This window comes from Mus pahari, chromosome 4 (genome assembly GCF_900095145.1).
Source record: "Mus pahari chromosome 4, PAHARI_EIJ_v1.1, whole genome shotgun sequence".
In the NCBI taxonomy this organism is placed as follows: domain Eukaryota; kingdom Metazoa; phylum Chordata; class Mammalia; order Rodentia; family Muridae; genus Mus; species Mus pahari.
In genome coordinates this window covers 107,390,216-107,409,647 of record NC_034593.1, presented here as the reverse complement: position 1 = coordinate 107,409,647, position 19,432 = coordinate 107,390,216, and the positions used below count along the sequence as shown (strand labels likewise).

The 19,432-nt window shown below is 36.2% G+C and overlaps 1 protein-coding gene across 1 annotated transcript in view; it reads right to left on the bottom strand.

Annotated features, from left to right (window-relative positions):
- Positions 1 to 19,432, bottom strand: part of Dpyd (dihydropyrimidine dehydrogenase) — an 844,579-nt gene that overhangs the window by 612,085 nt on the left and 213,062 nt on the right. Inside the window, exons 6-7 of the mRNA XM_029537560.1 lie at positions 16,204 to 16,400; positions 6,555 to 6,636 (exon numbers count right to left, since the gene is read on the bottom strand). Coding sequence (XP_029393420.1) covers positions 6,555 to 6,636; positions 16,204 to 16,400 — 279 coding nt within the window. The remainder of the gene's footprint in view (positions 1 to 6,554; positions 6,637 to 16,203; positions 16,401 to 19,432) is intronic.

Here is a 19,432-nt window from a genome sequence, read left to right as displayed (position 1 = left end):
TCTCTCTCTCTCTCTCTCTCTCTCTCTCTCTCCCTCTCTCTCTCTCTCCCTCTCCCCCTTTCTTCCTTTCTTTCTGGGGAGAAAGTGCGAAGAGTAATAAAACAAGTGACAAGAAATTGGAAGGGCACAGCAAAGAGATGGTAAGAATCCACCCAAACTAAGTAGGTATGGAAATGCATTAAGGACTCCTATTACTATGCATGTTAATTTAAAAAAATGAAATTCATAAAGGTAAACTAAAGTTTGTAAAACTTCTCCTCTAGTTTATGTTTAAAGCAGTATGTTTAGCACCCAAGATAATATTTGAACAACAAGATAATAAGGGAAACAAAAGTCAAAAGGATCCAAAATGTCAAGTGAGAGAAGATTTACATGGGAAATTATTCAACAATATAATGCGATTAACATGCAGTTCCAGTAGTAAAGACTCATTCTAGCCATAGTCAAAAGTGTAATATTCCAATAACATCTCTACAACATGTAAGGTTTCCAAAGGGGATATTGTTCATGTAATATGAAGAAATCAACAGGACAGAGTAGTCACTCTGTCTATAAGTCACAATACTTTGGTTGGTCTCAAAAATTATTTAAGTAAAAACACTATTATACTTGTTTTTTTGAGAGAAACTGGAGGAGGGTGTCACATGTATGGAGGACAACTCTCCTAAGTCAGACCTATCCTTGATCATGAGGAGCCAGGGGATAGGACTCAGACTGTCAGGTTCCATGGTGAGTGCCATTGACCACAAAGCCATCTCTTTGACTCATGAATCATCTTTTTTCCCCCCTAGTGGAAACCTGATGAACAAGAGAGACATGATGCTCCTAGTTAGAACTCTGCAGTACCCTGGCAAATAAATACTACAATAATTACCCTGGTTCCCCATAGGGAATGAGGGCCATTTACCCAGGCAACTGTGCACCAGGGAAATAGGGCTAATCAGGCATTTCAAGGGCTATTAGGCACATGATCTTTATTGACATTGATACCTGGAGACACAAAGTAGGGACCTATACGAAAGGTAAAATGGAGCCTGACTAAATTCTGGATCCCAATGGACCATCAGAGACACTGACCCTGTCGGTGATCATTCTCCTATTCTCCAAACACATAATTGAAATTGTTACACTTGTCAGTTAAGTAATCCCCAACTGTAACTCTGGTCTGTGAAGAGCTGAAATAAGAGCTGAAATAGTTATCACAGCTGGGAAGACTGCATATAAATATCAGATACTGATATCTTATCCAGTATGCAGGAAGGATGGCGAGAGATGTTAGTGGATCCCATCAAATCTCCATTGAATTCAGCAGTCTGTCCCTTACTGAGAATAGATGGTTCCCACAGGATGAATGTAAACTACTGTAGAGTTACATATAGCGCAGTCCTGGCTGAACTTTCTGTGACGGATGAGGTAAAATTGTTGAAGCAGACTGACATGCCCATGGAGCCTCCAAATGTGGCCATTGATTTGGTAAATGGAGACTGACTCTACTCCACTTCAAAAATGATTCAGAAGCAGTGAACACTCGGTAGTGATTTAGTACACCACTGTGGTATGGTAATGTCAGTAATTATGTGTATACAAAGAACTTTAATTTCATGTAGAGCACAGCAGTGATCCACTCTATGGTGATGGCATTCAGGCTGGGTACCATAAGCATGAAATGGTCAGGATGCTGATGAGTTCAAGATTCCCAAAAATCAGAAGGTGAGTAAGAACTAGCCAGTGAGGGAAGTTTAGGGAGCCCAGGTGCTACATATGAGCCAGTATATCTACACCCAGAGAGAAAGACAAAGGACTTAATGTTCTGTCCCTCCTCACAGAGAAAAAAGCAAACACAAAACCTAGTAACCCATTTTGGCCTTTGATATCATCATATTCCTGATATATAAACACTCTATGATGAATCATATAAGAACTATATTTACTAATGAAAGAATAATGAATACAACTAGTATTCACAGATGTCCAAGAATAGGTTGTTCTATGTATGACAGTTGATGACACATTACTCTTTACAAGAGACCCATGAAGTGGTTTTCGTTTTGTTTTTGTTTAACTTTTGAGTTGTATAATTATCTACTTTTCATTTTTGTAGGTTTAATAATGAAGATATTTAAGGTCATTGGTTTATCATGAGTTTTATGTTTTCAGTGTATTAATGAAAAGTTTTAAACAATAAGAATAATAAGCGAAACATACAAAGATTCAATCTACTTCTAATGAATGAAAAAAACCACATAACTTTGAGAACTTGTTCTTCGTTTTTCTGGGATTTCTTTTTTGTTTTTCAAACATGATAACTATGAAAGCCAAAACGCTCACTCCTGGGCTCAGAAGTGAGATCTCCATTTTTTTCTCCAATAACTGTCCAAAGCAGGACCAGCCAGGAGTGCACAGGGCACTGGAACAGTGGAGCAGCTGGGACAGGATCCTTCTAGTCACCATCAGTACCTGGGAGCTATGACTGTTCCACGGTCCTCTGTCCACAGGTCCCACCAGGAGACAGCTGGTCTCTCAGAAGTGCTCTCACTCCTGGACTCAGAGGTGAGATCTCCACTTTCTTTCCAATAACTATCCAAAGCAGGAATGGCTAGGAGTGCACAAGGCACAGGAATAGTGGAGCAGCTGGTACAAGATACTTCTGATCAGCATCTTCACCCAGTTATTGGGGCTATTCCACAGCCCTATCTATACAGGTCCTGCCAGAAGAGAGTTGGTTTCCCAGGAGTGCTGACATAGGCTTACAGACCCACAGGAGGGACACGCTCCATTCAGAGACAACAAGATGAAATAACACCAGATATAACTGGATGGTGGAAGGCAAGCTCAAGAACCTTATCAATGGAAACCAAGGCTACTTTCCATTATCAGGACCCAGTTCTCCCACCACCACAAGTCCTGGATACCACGACAGACCAGAAAAGCAAGATTTGTATTTAAAATCACATCTCATGATGCTGATAGAGGACTTTAAAAAGGACATAAATAACTCCCTTAAAGAAATACTGGAGAATACAGATAAAAGCCCTTAAAGAGGAAGCACAAAAATCCCTTAAAGAGTTAAAGGAAAACACAACCAAATAGGTGAAGAAATTGAACAAAACTATCCAGGATATAAAAATGGAAGTAGAACAGTAAAGAAATCACAAAGGTGACAACTCTGGAGACAGAAAACAAGATATCAGGAGTCATAGATGCATCATCAACAGAATACAAGAGATAGAAGAGAGAATCTCAGGTGCAGGAGGTACCATAAAAAATATTGACACAACAGTCAAAGAAAATGCAAAATGCAAAAAGCTCCTAAATTAAAACATCAAGGAAATCCAGGACACAATTAGAAGACCAAACCTAAGGATAATAGGCATAGAAGAGAGTGAAGACTCAAAAATTAAAGGGCCAATAAATATCTTCAGCAAAATTATAGAAGGAAAATTCCTTAACCTAAAGAAAGAGATTCCAATAAACATACAAGAAACCTACAGAACTCCAAGTAGATTGGACCAGAATAGAAATTCCTCCCATCATATAATAATCAAAACAAAACTGCACAAAACAAAGAAAGAATATTAAAAGCAGTAAGGGAAAAAGGTTAAGCAATATATAAGGGCAGACCTATCAGAATTACACCAGACTTCTCGCCAGAGACTATAAAAGCCAGAAGATCCTGGGCAGATGTGCTACAGACCCTAACAGAATACAAATGCCAGCCCAGGCTACTATACCCAGCAAAACTATAAATTACCATAGATGGAGAAACCAAGATATTCCTGTCAAAAGAAAATTTACAAAATATCTTTCCACAAATCCAGAACTTCAAGGAATAACAAATGGAGAATTCCAACCCATGGAAGGAAACTACACCCTAGAAAAAGTAAGAAAATAATCTTCTTTTAACAAACCAAAGAGAAGGTAGCCACCTAAACATAATTCAACCTCTAACAACAAAAATAACAGAATGCAACAATCACTTTTTCTTAATATCTTGTAATATCAATGGACCCAATTTCCCTATAAAAAGACATAGACTAACAGACTGGTTCCATAAACAGGGCCCAACATTTTGCTGCATACAGGAAACCCTCTCCAGTGAAAAGAGACAAACCCTACCATAGACCCCAAGAATCTATGTAATAAGGAAGCTCAACATGGGATCTACCTGGGAATGGGAAACAGAGATTTTTCAGGTGTGCTTGGGCTGGGAAACAGGATAGAAACAGGAGAGGTCAAGAAGGGCAGGTAGAGGGAGAGAGTACTTGAAGAGATGACTGGAATTGGGAGTATTTCAGAAATGAAGTAGAAATCTAATGGCATAAAACCCCTGGAATCTATTAGGGCGACACTACTGGACACTCCTAGGAATAGTAATATGGAGTCTAAAAAGTCCATCTTCTGTAACCAGGAAAATCTTCCAGGTGAGGGATTGGGGCACCAAACTACCCACAAAACATTCAACCCACAATAAATGAAGGGTATTGCCTAGTCATATTGTAAATTTTTATGCCATGTTTGGTTGATATCCCTAGGAGGCCTGCTCTTTTCTGAATGGAAAGGGAGGAAGAGTGGATTTGTGGCAGAAGGAGGTATTGGAGCAGGGACTAGGACAAGAGGAAGGAGGGGAAACTGTGTTGGGTATATAATATATAAGAGAAGAATAAATATAAAAAATGAAAAATTCAAATATATGCAATGGTGATAACTTCTTTGTGCAACATTCCAAAAAACAATATTTCAGAAATACTCTATGAAAATATAGATAAATTTTACTTAAATAAAATCCACACACTTTATGAACAGGTTCTGACCAAGAATAATAATATTGCTAGACATTGTCTAGGCCACATAATTGTAAAATTAGAAAGTCATATGGCTGTAGATAAAAATGTATGTTTTCTTCACATGATAATTTGTCTAATTCTATGTCCCCTTAAGTTTTAAAATAATGAAAATACTCTACCCTGTGAAAAATCAATACAATGACTTCACCTCCTGAATGCTGGTATTATGGGCATGTGTGATCACCAATGCTTCATGTTGTTTTTGAAATACTTTTTTAAAATTTCTGCTTTATCTTTGACTGGTAAAAATATGAGGCATATTAATTTGAAATGTTATTATATAACACTTTGCTTATTTAATGAGAGTCAGGTAAGAATTTCAATTCAAAATGGAATACATTTGAGCCCGGCGTGGTGGTGTATGCCTTTAATCCCAGCACTCAGGAGGCAGAGGCAGGTGGATTTCTGAGTTCGAGGCCATCCTGGTCTACAAAGTGAGTTTCAGGACAGTCAGGGCTATACAGAGAAACCCTGTCTCAAAAAAATATAATAATAATAATAAAGGAATACATTTAAAGAACTTCCCAGCTAGGCAGTGGTGGCACACATCTTTAATCCCAGCACTTGGAAGGCAGAGGCAGGCAGATTTCTGAGTTCGAGGCCAGCCTGGTCTACAGAGTGAGTTNCAGGACAACCAGGGCACCACAGAGAGACCCTGTCTCGAAAAAACAAAAACAAACAAAAACAAAAACACAAAATCAAACAAACAAAAAACAAACTTTCCAGAATGTGCCCTTTTACTTAGTTATCCATATATCATCTATTTGAACACTATAGTTGTTTAGACTTACTGTTATAATGTGCATATCTATGTTGCATTTGTTGTGTTCAAAATATTTGTTTGGTAATTTTGTGTTCAAGTTCATCATTAACATGTAAGTAGAAACAATGAAATAGTCCAAAATATTCTTTTTTCCCCATTAGTGGTAACTTTTAGTTATTCATAGTAAAAGCAAACTCCATGCAAAGTTTGCTCCTCACTTTTAAAAAATATCTTTTGGAGACAGAAATTATGCAAATCAAGATACATTATTTATCAATTGAGTTTTATAGACGATAACAGTCTCTAAACAAAATATTAATATGTTCAATTGAAGATTTAAAAATCACAGAATAGTAGTAGTAATGGAAAATTAGTGTATCTAAGATTCCATTCTGGAAGCATAGTACGTCAACATCTTGTCTAGCTTTAAAAGAAGAACACAAATTTATTGAATAGAAAAATAAAAGATTAGTATCATACCACTATTCATAAATTCATTTTATATGTTGAGAAAAGCCATACATACAAGATGCACATAATAAAGAAAATAAATTTCTGGAAGAATCTATAATCCAAGTGCTAAAACGCTCAATGCTAGTCTTTCAGAGAGCTCACAACTTGCCTGAACAAAACATGATTAAAGAAACCAAATCCTTCCCTTGGCTGAACTGAACCCCTAAAGCTATTTAGGCATTTGTTTCTTACAGACAATTAATCACATGCAGGTGTGCCAGATGAGAACTATTGATTGCCCTTTTCCAGGCTAGTGGCATTCAGACAGTAGACAGACAAATGCCTGGAGCAAGGGGAAGTATCTTTCTGCTAGGCCTAAGATAGTTTTAATTCTTCCTCCCTAAAATGAACAACATTGGCTGTTAATCTCCAGCACAAAGCCTTCCCCTTTCTTCCACTGCCATATATAGACAGATGCTATATAACCTACTCACCTTTACACCAAGGTCCTTCATGAGCTCAATCTCAAAATTCACGACATCATATGGGAGTCGAAACTGAGGAATTTCAGAAGTGCTGAACCAAAAAGGAAAAACAGGGAAAGGGAATAAGAGTGAAATTTATCAACCTAAAAAAAAATGCATAATGTGTTCTTACTGATCAGTATTAAAGGGACAAATAAGCCCCTGTAATTACAACACATGCAACTACTTAGGAAGGCACAAACATTTTTTCATGTCACAGTAAGATGTCCAATGTAGTAAAAGTAATATAGAAGCTAATACAAAAGTATAGGAAATAGAAAAAAAGCAATATAAATTTGGTCAAAAGCAATCCAAACACTTAAAAATTATATAGTTGATTTACTTAATAATCCTGTGTCTTTTAAAATGTTAAAATATCCGAGTATCAATTCACAGTATACAGAGAGCTAAGTTATTATTTATCTAGACTCACATGTAAATGTATAATTTTCAGCTCTTTATTTGAAATTGTGTTAATGCTCATCCAAACCAATAAGAGGAGCCATCTCACGGAGGTTTTGATACTAATTTCGCTGATAGTTCACTTCATTCAGCTGATAGACATTCACAATTCTCATGTGAGATGTAACACAATATGACTTCTTGTTATTGGGTTCATTATATTTTACGAACACTAACTCTGACACTGAGCCTCCAGTCAGGCAGCATACAGGAGCTGGTCCGTGGCCCCTGACACAGTGCTGCCTCTTTGGCCTTAGTGAGAGAAGATGCACCTAACCCTGAGAGACTTGAGGCCCCAGGAAGTGGGTACGTCTGGGGGAGACAGGGAGGTGGGAACATCCTCCTGGTAATAGGGGGCAGGAGGAACAAGATGAGGAACTGTGGGAGGGCAGGGCAGACAGGGAGAGGACTGTAACAATAAAAAAGTTAAAACCAACCAAAAACCCACTAACTCTTTACTGAACATATATTTTAAATATTATCTCAGTCTTCGTAGACCATCCGTTAAAATAGCTGACTGTCTTAATTTGCTGTGCATAAACATTCTAACTGCATTTTCTTGAACTTTAGTTCCTGTGCCTTTGCTTTTGAGTCCTATTCAAGAAACAAGAAGCAGGCAAATGTCTTCAATTTTTTTTCAGTGTTTCACAAGTCTCATAGTTTCAGCATTTATATGTAATTCCAATCCATTTGGAAATTGTTATTAAGGACTAGAAATTTATTTTTATTCTCTTGCATAAGTGTAGCTGATTTTTCCAGGGTCGTGTGCAGGGAAGAATATGCTTCCTACATTATGACACAATCGTATTGCTTTCATGATGTGCTTTTAAAATATTAGCTGCCTAAAGTTTTGTGAATTTATTTCTGAGTTACAAAATCCTGAGATGTTTTCTGAACCCATGCATTGGTTTTGAGTTATGGCTGCTTTGCATTAATTTTAAGGTTGGGTCAAGTTTAATCTTTTAGCTCAGTATTGTTTGGCCTACTCAGGTTCCTCTGTGCTTCAATATAAATTTTAGAATACCTTTCTATTTTTGAAGTCTACTAGAATTTTATAGGGATGATATTGTATTCGTTCAGTAGCATGAATATCTTTATGATATTCTACCAATGCCTGAATGCAGAATGTCTTCATTTTATCCTGTTTCTTTCAGTATCTTTCATCCATATTTTATAATTTTACTTGTAGAGTTATTTTATTTATATACATTTCTATGATTCATATGTATTCCTGTAGCTTTTATAATTGGACTGTAATTTTTTATATATCTTTAAGGTATTTTCTTGATAATCTACAGAAAAGTTACTGCTTTTTATATGTATATCTTAAATTCACTGAATTTGTTAATTAGGTCTCATAGACTGAATAATAAGACAAGAGAAAGGAATGAAAATACAAGAATACAAGGATACACGTGGGAAAAGAAATTGAAGTATACCTGTTTGCAGTTGATATGACATACATAAGAGAATCCAGTGGCTCAGGGTAAGGTTCTGAGTGGGGATGAAGGGATAGGAAGAGAACAAGGGAAGAGTGACTTTCCTAAGTGTAATAGGTTTCAGGGATTTATTGACCATTTTTATATCCAAGATATAAAACTAGAGATATTTTATCATATCTCAGTGTAGTTTTGATGGTAAATTAAAATTTGCCCAGTGTAATATATTTAAGTATTCTATCAGATACAGGGTTGGTAAGATCTTTTCTTAATCTGTTTGCTGTTGTTTTGTCCTATGACAGTTATCTTTGCCTTACAGAAGCTTCAATATTACAAGGTCTTATTTGTCGATATTTGAATTTAGAGCATAAGCCATTGGTGTTCTGTTAAGGAAAATGTCCCATGTGTCCATGTGTTTGAGGCTTTTCTCCACTTTCTCTTCTATTAGTTTCAGTGTATCTGGTTTTATGTGGAGGTCCTTGATCCACTTGGACTTGAGCTTTGTACAAGGAGATAGTGTGGATTCATTTGCATTCTCCTACATGCTAACCACTAGTTGAACCAGCACCATTTGTTGAAAATGCTGTCTTTTTTTCCACTGGATGGTTTTAACTCCTTTGTCAAAGATCAAGTGACCATAGGTGTGTGGGTTCATTTCTGAGTCTTCAATTCTATTCCATTGAATTACCTGCCTGTCACTGTACCAATACTATGCAGGTTTTATGACTATTGCTCTGTAATATAGCTTGAGGTCAGGGATGATGATTTTCCCCAGAAGTTCTTTTGTTGTTGAGAATAGTTTTTGCTGTCTTGATTTTTTTTTCAATTTTTATTAAGTATTTACTTCATTTACATTTCAAATGCTATCCCCAAAGTCTCTTATACCCTCCCCCACCTCCTTCCCTACCCACCCACTCCCCGTTATTGGCCCTGGTGTTCCCCTGTACTGGGGCATATAAAGTTTGCAAGACCAAGGGGCCTCTCTTCCTAATGATGGTATTTCAAATGAATTTGCAAATTGCTCTTTCTAACTCTATGAAGAATTGAGTTGGAATTTTTATTAGATATTTTCTTTATTTACATTTCAAATGTCATCCCCTTTCCTCATTTCCCCTCAGAAAAGGCCCTATCCCAACCCCCCTCCCCGAAATTTTGATTGGGATTGCATTGAATTTGTAGATTGCTTTCAGCAAGATGGCCATGTTTACTATATTAATCCTGCCAATCCAAGAACATGGGAGATCTTTCCATGTTCTGAAATCTTCAATTTCTTTCTTCAGTGATCTGAAGTTCTCTGTGATAAATTTTGCGAAGGCAGGAAGACGGGATTGGGTGGATGGGTGGGGGAAAATTGTCATAGATGCAGCGAGAGGGGGAATGATATATGGGACTTCTGGGGGGTAAACCAGGAAAGGGGATAACAATTGAAATGTATATAAAGAAAATCCAAGAAAAAAGAAAAAAATTCTATATTGATGGTAAGAAAAGGCTTTTACTAAAGTATGAACTGAAAAGAATTAATATTGAGAAATTTGATAACATTTGAAATGTATATAAAGAAAATCCAAGAAAAAAGAAAAAAATTCTATATTGATGGTAAGAAAAGATTTTTACTAAAGTATGAACTGAAAAGAATTAATATTGAGAAAAATTTGGTAAGGAGGATATCACATCGGGATTTTTAATAACAAACCTTTGTTTTAATGTCCCCATTTCTGCCCTATTTGTTGGCCCATTATCTTTTCTGCTTCTTCATGATTCCATCCTTTTTAAGCTATGTATTTTGAAGAATGTAATGGTTTACTCTAGATTATTTAATTTTCATACACAATTCACTATTACAAATCCCCCTTTTCCTCTGACTTTGGTACTAGATGTCATATCTGTTACAATCAATGGTTTTGGTTTTGGAGTCCTATCTCCATTTTTCTGAGTCTAGCTAAAATGTTTCATTATTTTTATTTATCTTTTCAAGAAAACAACACTGTGGATTTTTGTTGTTGTTTTAATCTCTAGTCCATTTCCTTTTTTATTTTCATTCTATCTTTACACTTTCTGTACCTTTTGTTAATTTTAGAATGAAAATTTTCTTTCCCCTTATTCATTGTTCATTCTGTGGATACCAATTTCATATGGAATATTCATATATATGTATATCTATATGTATTTACATATAAATATATATTGAACATGAATATTTAATTTGTGCAAACTCTACTCACTTATAAGTGGATATTAGGCATAAAGTACAGGATAACCACACTATACTCCACAGACCCAAAGAAGCTAAACAAGAAGAAATGCCCAAGAAAGGATGCTTGAATCTCACTTAGAAGAAGGAACAAAACAGTTGTAAGAGGTAAATGGAGGGAGGGAACTGGGTGACAAAGGAGACTTGGAGAAGAATAGGGAGTTGGAGGCATGCTTGGGATCAGGTGTGTAAAGGGACAGTGAGAGGGCCAGGTGGTCATGAGAATGAAGGGAAATCTTCAATTGACAGGAGTGGTGAGACAGGGGTCATTTCAAGGACAAGACAGAGACCTGGGGAAAGGTAGGCACCCCAGAATCAATTGGGTGTCCTTAGCTGTGACTTACAGCATTGGGGATATGGAACCTGAAGAAGCTACCTCCTGTAACAGGCAGGAATCCCTAATGGGATAATGGGAACATCAACCCACCCACAAAATTTTCAACCCAAAATTTATCTTGTCTTTAGGAAATACAGAGACAGGGTAGAGCAGAGACTGAGGGAGTGACCAACCAATATCATGCCCAAATTTAGACCCACCCCATGGGCAAACACCAATCACTGACATTATTTATAATATTTTGTTATGTTTGCAGACAGAAGCTTAGAATGTCTGTCCCCTGAAAGGTTCTACCCAGCAGCTGATTCATACAAATGAAGACAACCACAACTAAGGAGTGGATGGAGTTTGGAGACTCTCATGTAGAAATATGAGGATGAAATTCAGACTCCAAAGGGAATAGGAACTCCACAGGAAAATCAACAAATTCAACTAACCTGGACCACTGGGACTCTCAGAGGCTGAACCACCAACCAAAGGACATACACAGGCAGTACCTAGGTCCCCTGCACATATGAAGTGGATATGCAGATTGGTCTTCATGTGGGTCCTGAACAACTGGAGCAAGAGGATATCCCAAAATCTGTTGCTTGTACTTGGGATATATTCTTCTAGCTGGGCTGCCATGACTGACCTCAGTGAGAAAGGATGCACCTAGCCTTGCAGGGACATGATGTGCCAGGGTGGGAGGATATCTGGGACACGCCTGTTCAGAGAAGGGGAAGTGGGATGGGGAGAATTGTGGGAGGGATGACCAGGAGGGGGGCAGTGAGTGAGATGTAAAATGAATAAGGAGAGACAGAGAGAAAGAAAGAGAAAGGGGAAGAAGGAAAGAAAGAAAGAAAGAAAGAAAGAAAGAAAGAAAGAAAGAAAGAAAGAAAGAAAGAAAGAAAGAAAGAAAGAAAGGAAGGAAGGAAGGAANAAAGAAAGAAAGAAAGAAAGAAAGAAAGAAAGAAAGAAAGAAAGAAAGAAAGAAAGAAAGAAAGAAAGAAAGAAAGGAAGGAAGGAAGGAAAAGGAAAGAAAGGAGGAAAGGAAGAATGAAAAGATAAAGAATGACCAGGGTGTGAATGTGAGAGACTGGAGTTCAGGAGAGAAAGAATACTGGGAATTTACAGAACTTTAAGTGATTAGACAGATCTATTTGGAACAAAGGGAATTCATGGCACGAACCTTCGTGACTGGAGAGGGACTTAGAAGGACAGAAGAGAAATTGGATTTAAATAGTTATTTCTCAAGTTTCTTGGACTAAGAAAAACATTTTCAGTTTTTCCTTTTATCTACTTTTAACAATTTGAACTTTCAAAAAATATTTTTGTTTGTGGTGACCATAAATTTTTCAATAGTCAGATGGATGACGGAAACATGAGAAAATTGCCTTCCATATATGCATATGCTTCTTATGCATAACAGAATGTATTGATATAAACTATTTTCAGTTTGTTTTATACATGCATCTCATGTTAAAACATTGCTTCAGTTCATGACTGGATAAGTACTGGTCCTTAAATTTGCATTGTATTACACACTGTAAAATAGTTTTTACTCTTGCATGTATTTCACCTAGAAACAGTTACATTGCCAATCAACATGAAATAATACACACATGTAACAGAACAGGTTTGAAAGAACCTTTTTAAACACTTAAACAAAGACCAGTGTTTCACTGAATATGATACCTATCAAAACAACATATACATAGTTATTATTTTTAATAAAATTTAGAAATGAAGAATATGTGTATACTTAATCAAGCTCTCCTTCATTAATTTTATGTTTAGATATGGTCTTATATGTGCTAGGATGGTCTTGAACTAATTATGCAGCTGAAAATGACCTTGAATTCTTGATTTTCCTGTATCTACCTCACAATTGCCAGGGTCACAGGAGTGTACTGTCATGTCCAGCCACATTTTTTTTTTTAAACTTTGATATAGTCTAAAATCTTTCAATTACAGTTTTCTCTATTAAAAAAGATTTGGTTAAAACAAATGTCAAACATCTAGAATTTAACTAAAACTACTGTGTATTCTGATTACAACAGAGATCCTATCCTAGATATACCTTACTACCATTTGTGATTTATTGAAAAGTAGTTTTGCCTCAGTTCTTAAGATATAAAACTAACTGTGTAAATGCAAGAGAAGCAAAAATACAGAATTAAGTACAAAATGAAGCTAATGCCTTTCAGATTAGAATATTTACATTGATATTGTAGAGACTGAGAGGTATCAGTATGGGAGAAAACACATTCACACGGAAGTCTTAGGTTTGTCATTCATAGTAGCTCTGCATTGCTTTTCCTGGACCTCTCACAGTGACACAGAGCTCCTCTACCACAGATGGCACCAAGGATGAGCTTCACACTGTGTATTGTGCTTAGGAGTCAGAAAGGCACATTGAAAAGAGAAGAAAACCAAATTTTAAAACGACAGGAGGAAAAGAAGCATACTTAATCAGGAATTTCAAGAAGTCCTTCCCAGTAAAAATGCTCAAATATATAAAAACAAACATTTAGTGCTAATTTATATAAATTACTCCACATTCGAATGGAAACTAAATACAGAGATGCTAAGAACCATAATCATGTACTAAAATTGGCAACCCATAATAATTCACAGACAAGGCTGCTTCCATTTTCAGCTTCTTGTGAAAATGCAATTAAGGGGCAAAAAGATTTTCCCTCATCTACCAGGGTACACAACAATTATGTTTATAGTTTTAAAATTAACTCACAAATTCATTGATGTGTATATTTGAAAAAAAGAACCTACAATGTTTATACCTATGTTATTATACATAGTGCTTTTCCTAATTAATGAAGCTGGGGTGAAATGGCACTAAGAAGATAGCAAGCATCCTCACAGCAAAATAAAATATAGAGAAGTTTATTTCCTCAGATAAACTTTAAAAATAAGGATTCCTCAATATTTATAATTGTCAGCACATAAAATCATAAAACAATTATTTCTCTACAATAGGCATTAATTAAGGTTTTGGTGCTTCTTATGTGTGGGGAGTTAGTGAGACCACCTTGATCCCTGTTTAACCTGAGCCTCTGTACTTGGATGATCCTGTACTGCCTGCCTGCTGAGTCACTGGACTATCACAGCATGCCCTGACTGAACTCTGACCTGATCCAGGAGAGGGGGGAAGGATTAGGTCAGAGGACTGAAAACAGGATGTATGGGCGGGGGGGGGGGGGGTAAGAATATTGGTTTGAAGGAGCTCAGAGTATTGAGAAAAACAGGATGTGCCCCGGAGAGGGAGGGAGGAGAATGCTGTGGGAAAAAGCTGTAAACAGTTCCTTTGGAGAAAGCAGTTGAAGAAAGCAGTTGGAGAAGAGTTGGAGAAGAGTTTAGTTGGAGTTAGTTGGAGCCAGGAGAGGGTTAGAGAAAGCTGTTTGTGAGAGGAACAGGAAGAGAGATAAAGAAGAAATTTGTTTGGAACCTTCCTTGGCGTGTGTGTCATTTTTCCCTGTCTCTGGCGGTCGGAGTTTGGGGGTCCGCGACACTTATGGGGTTAATTTAATTTGTGAGGCTTTTGTTTGTAAGGTCACATAGTTTTGTTTAATGAATCAAATAGTATGACAAAGTATCTGATCGACAGTTATATATGATTCATACACTGCAGTTTATATAAAAAAAGAGTACTTTGAATTTTTCCTATTATCTGGAGCTATTGAAAAATTGTGGGGGAGCAGGCAGAAGGACTGGAGGAGCCGAGGGGGATTACAAGCCCATAGGAAGAACAATGTCAGCTAGCCGGACCACCCAGTGCTCCAAAGGACTAGAACACTAAATATGGAGTGTATCCATGGCTCCAGATACATATGTAGCAGAGGATGTCTTTGTCTGACATGAATGGGAGGGGAGACCCTTGGTCCTATGGAGGTTTGATGCCCCAGCTTAGGAAGATGCTTGAGCAGTTGGGCAGGAGAGGGTGGGTGGGTGAGGGAGCACCCTCATAGAGGCAAAGGGAAAGGGGGAGAGGGTGGATGTGGGATGGTGGATTTATGGAAGGGTATCTGGTAAGTGGGATATCAGTTGAATGAATGGAATAATTAATAATAAAGAAAAATCATCTGATCGATTTTAAATTTATGTATTTATTGCCCATTTTATAGATACCAAGAATCATAAAAGTATCATAAACCTGACAAAATTAAACTTATTTTCTGATTATCAAATATGATGAAGTCATTGTTTAATGAAGACTTAAGTAGCTACAGAAAGCTTAAGTGCTAATTATAGAAACACAATCCAAATGTTTGTAACTTGAAATCTGTGAATTTTAATTTAAGTCACTTGGAAACAATAATAACATTTTGATTGATATAATAAAAATATAATAAACTTATCATGAAATAATTTTATTTCAAGCCAGATGTTTTAAGAAATATCCATTTCTTATTTCAAATAACTTTTATTAGCCTAAACATAATCCATGTTTAATCTGCTTAAGTAAGCCCCATAGTTTACATTTGCCTCAGTTTCTGAGGTTATTGATACCCATGATCAGTTTCAATACTCATGTAAAGGTCTACACGGGATACAATAATTATGTGATTGAATGTTAGTCTACAATTATAATACAGAAATATATCAAATTTTGAAAAGGTACTGATTATAAAATTCACTATAAAATGTACTCTGAAAGTGAACATTTATGGCAAAAGTACTAGTAAATGCTAAACTAATTGTAAATTGACAATACATGGAGCATCACAGTATTCTTTATATAGAGAAAACTTTAATGCCCCACTCAGTATTCTATGGAACTCTACACTCTTTCTGTATAATGTCTAGGACTGTTAAATCTATTTTCATTATACAAAAGATTTTCAGTGATGAAACAATCCCTGTGTTTTGTTTCTACAATCACAAACTTTTCCAGAGATCTATAATTTCAGAAGAAGACAGAGACATTCATACATACATCTTACTTAAATACAACTTCAAAATTTCAAGTGAGTTACATCATCAGAATTTGAGCCTGTTGGAAAATAGCATGAAAGATAGATACCATCTGTAAGCTTGAAGTGTCTCTGTATTTATAAAATGTCCACACCAGGGACAATTTTACCTCAGTATTTTTGACACTTAAAACACAAAAATAAATCTAGGAATTACCTTAAACCACCAACATATTCTTGTTTTTCGAATATAGTGATGTTGGAATAGCCCAACCGAGCCAAAAAGGAGGCACAGCTTATACTCGCAGGCCCGGCACCGAAAAGTGCAATTTTTGCCGAGTAGGATTCCGGCATATGTTCTGGAGGAGGCAACGATGGGCTTCTGATCTGTGGGATGTTCATTGCTTTGAACACCTATGGAGAAATCGATTGTGATGATTAAATTTTTAAATTAAAACTTACATCATCAAACATGTTTTAATGTTTCCACTAATAATTAGCACTTTAATTAGCAATGAGAATTGATGTTCCACATAAATAAGACAGAGTTGTATTTTGTTAAACAGAATATAACGGTGACTGACCATTCTGAACCTCGGAAAGGCCAGCTTAGAAAATGGGGACCACCTCTTGGAAGTATTTCTGACTCACTATCCCTACTCCCAACTCTCAGTCATGATAGCTGCACCTCATTTGAGCCCTCAAAGTATAGTTTGCACTGTTTTCCAATGTAGCTACTCCCAGGTTGATTTTCCATGCCAGTCAATGGAACGCTTTTTCATTGAGTTAGACAACAATTCATGTGTGAAGAAGCAAATTACCGCAGAGCTACCAGTAGCCAACACTAACCTGACATATAGCAGCCAAATTATTTTTTAATCAAAGTTCTTTATATCCACTGCGGACTATGACAGAATAGCTTTGGAAGCACAGAAGAGCCATGGAAGCAAATAGAGGTGCCAAGATCCAGAGAGAAGCAGCAACTATGAGGTAATAGTCTAGGGGTCATCCACCCATGTGTCTTCATGTGTCTTCATGTGTCTTTGTGAGTCTTCATGTGTCTTCATATGTCTTCACGTGTCTTCATGTGCCTTAGTAAAAGGAGAATGGTCTAAGAAGCTTTAAGAGGGCCATACCTCTGGAAATCCAGCAAAATGACCTGGGCAAACTAGTAGAACAAGAACAATAATATTTGGGAATAGAAGATCCCAATGACCTAGAGCAGAAAAGGCACAGAGGAATAGCTTGACTCCTCAGTAGTGCCAAAAGAAAACCAAGGGTTCAAACAGAACTTCTGCAATACTAAGGGAGCCTTGCAGGGTGGGTGATCATGGTGCCGTGCAGCTGAGTTCTGAATATTTCCACTATAAGAAGTAAATCAAAGAAAGACAATCCTACCTGAGCCAAATTGAACCATATATTGAAATGTGTACAATCAGTCCTTAAAATTTTGTTTGTTAACCATAGAGTAGAGTGACAAATTTTGCTTTTGATTAGTATATTTAGACTTCATGTAAAAATTCAAAAATTGAAAGCTATTTTTACACAGTCCAATTAGTATACACCCATCAGCAGAAAGCCATGAAATAGAAGTTTGTCAAAACATGAACAAATTGTATAAAAGAAAATACATGACTTTAAACTTAACACATCTAATAACAGACTGTATAAAATAATCAATTAACTAAATTACTAATTTACTAAATAAATTAAGGAATAAATATATTAATTAATTAATGGAATATCAATAAAAAAACAAACAAATAAAACCCCCAAAACCTGTTCTGAGCAATGGATGGGAAAGAAATAGACAGGTAAACATAATAAAGACATAACAGACAAACAACAAAAAGTAAAGAAATGTAAGCAGGGTATAAATTAATTCCTAAGAATAAGAGAAGAGTAATAAGTGAATCACATGCTGTGAATTTCCCAAAAATAAAAGAATACATGCAGAAATGTAGACCACCTCAAAAAAGTAATGCCAACAAAAATCTGTTTCTTAGCATCGAAGTGTTCAAAAAACAAAGTAATAATCAAAAATAAGAATTAAAATGACCAAATAATAAAGAAAATAATAATAAGTAGCAAGATTGACTTTAAAAATTTCAGGGAGAAAGAATTCATTTTCTTCAGGAATAAGACCCTGTTAAGGATGCCAGGCCCAAGGGGTGAGGACTATAGAAATGAACATATGAACCTCTGGAAGCATGGATTCATTCAACTCACAGTCTCTCTGTCTCTGTCTCTGTCTCTCTGTCTCTCTGTCTCTCTTACACACACACACACACACACACACACACACACACACACACACACACACCTTTAATAATTATCAAAGAAAAGGACATAACTTTAGGTCAGGAAATAAGGGGTTAGACATTGTTCTCATATATGAAATTATTGCAAACCACCAATATTATACACTCCAAGGGAAAAATATTACATGGAAATTTTAAATGTCTGGGTTAATGTAAGTTAAAATTTGTTGCAAAAAGTAATGAAGTCTGTCCTGTGGGATTTTAAATAATGTAAAAACTAAACTCAGCCAGAGAGACGAAGTAGTTGTCATACAACAGATCCAACCACTGCCCATGCAGCAAGTGTATTAACTATGACACTCATGTCAGTTCAGGATACATTTTCTACCTATGGAGTAGCTACTAAGCCATAGCTAAAGAATATGTAGTCAACTAATGAGGAGGTTTGATGTTTAAAACAATTATTCCTTCTGAATAAAGGTGAGAAATGATACAAATCGATGTGTAAGAAAGCAAAGCCAAACAGACAAACAATAAAGAAAAATGAAAATAAGCAAGAAGTTGAGTGGCCTTGTACTGAAAGGAATGACAGAAGCAGTCAAGTAAGCATAAAATATTTTTCTCCAATAGAAAATCCTCACAACTAAAATTTCTGCAGAAGTAAATGTACTTTCTATATGAAAGTGAATGGTACCTATTTTCTGAGAGTTTGTCAGCAATAATAGTAATCAAAATGTATTTTAACAATTGTATAAACAATTGTTAGATGAAAGCGTAAATAAAATGAAGTAATTATCACATTAATGGGCTAAATATAATAGTTCCAATGACAATGAAAACATTTAAGCTTACAAAGATCCACACATTAAATATAAGAGACTGAAAGATGTAGAAGAGGAACAGGATACAAGAAAATAGATGTAAATACATCAATATCAGACTTATTAGAAGTTAGATAAAGATGCATTAATGTTAAATAATATATAATAGTAACACATTTTTGGCATTCAAAATCTGCACACATTTTATCACATTTTATAGTATATAAAATGACCTTGACAGGAAGACTAAATTAGCTCAGTGATGTATCTCAGTGTTATAACACTCATTCTGTGTGTGTGTGTGTGTGTGTGTGTGTGTGTGTGTGTGTGTGAGAGAGAGAGAGAGAGAGAGAGAGAGAGAGAG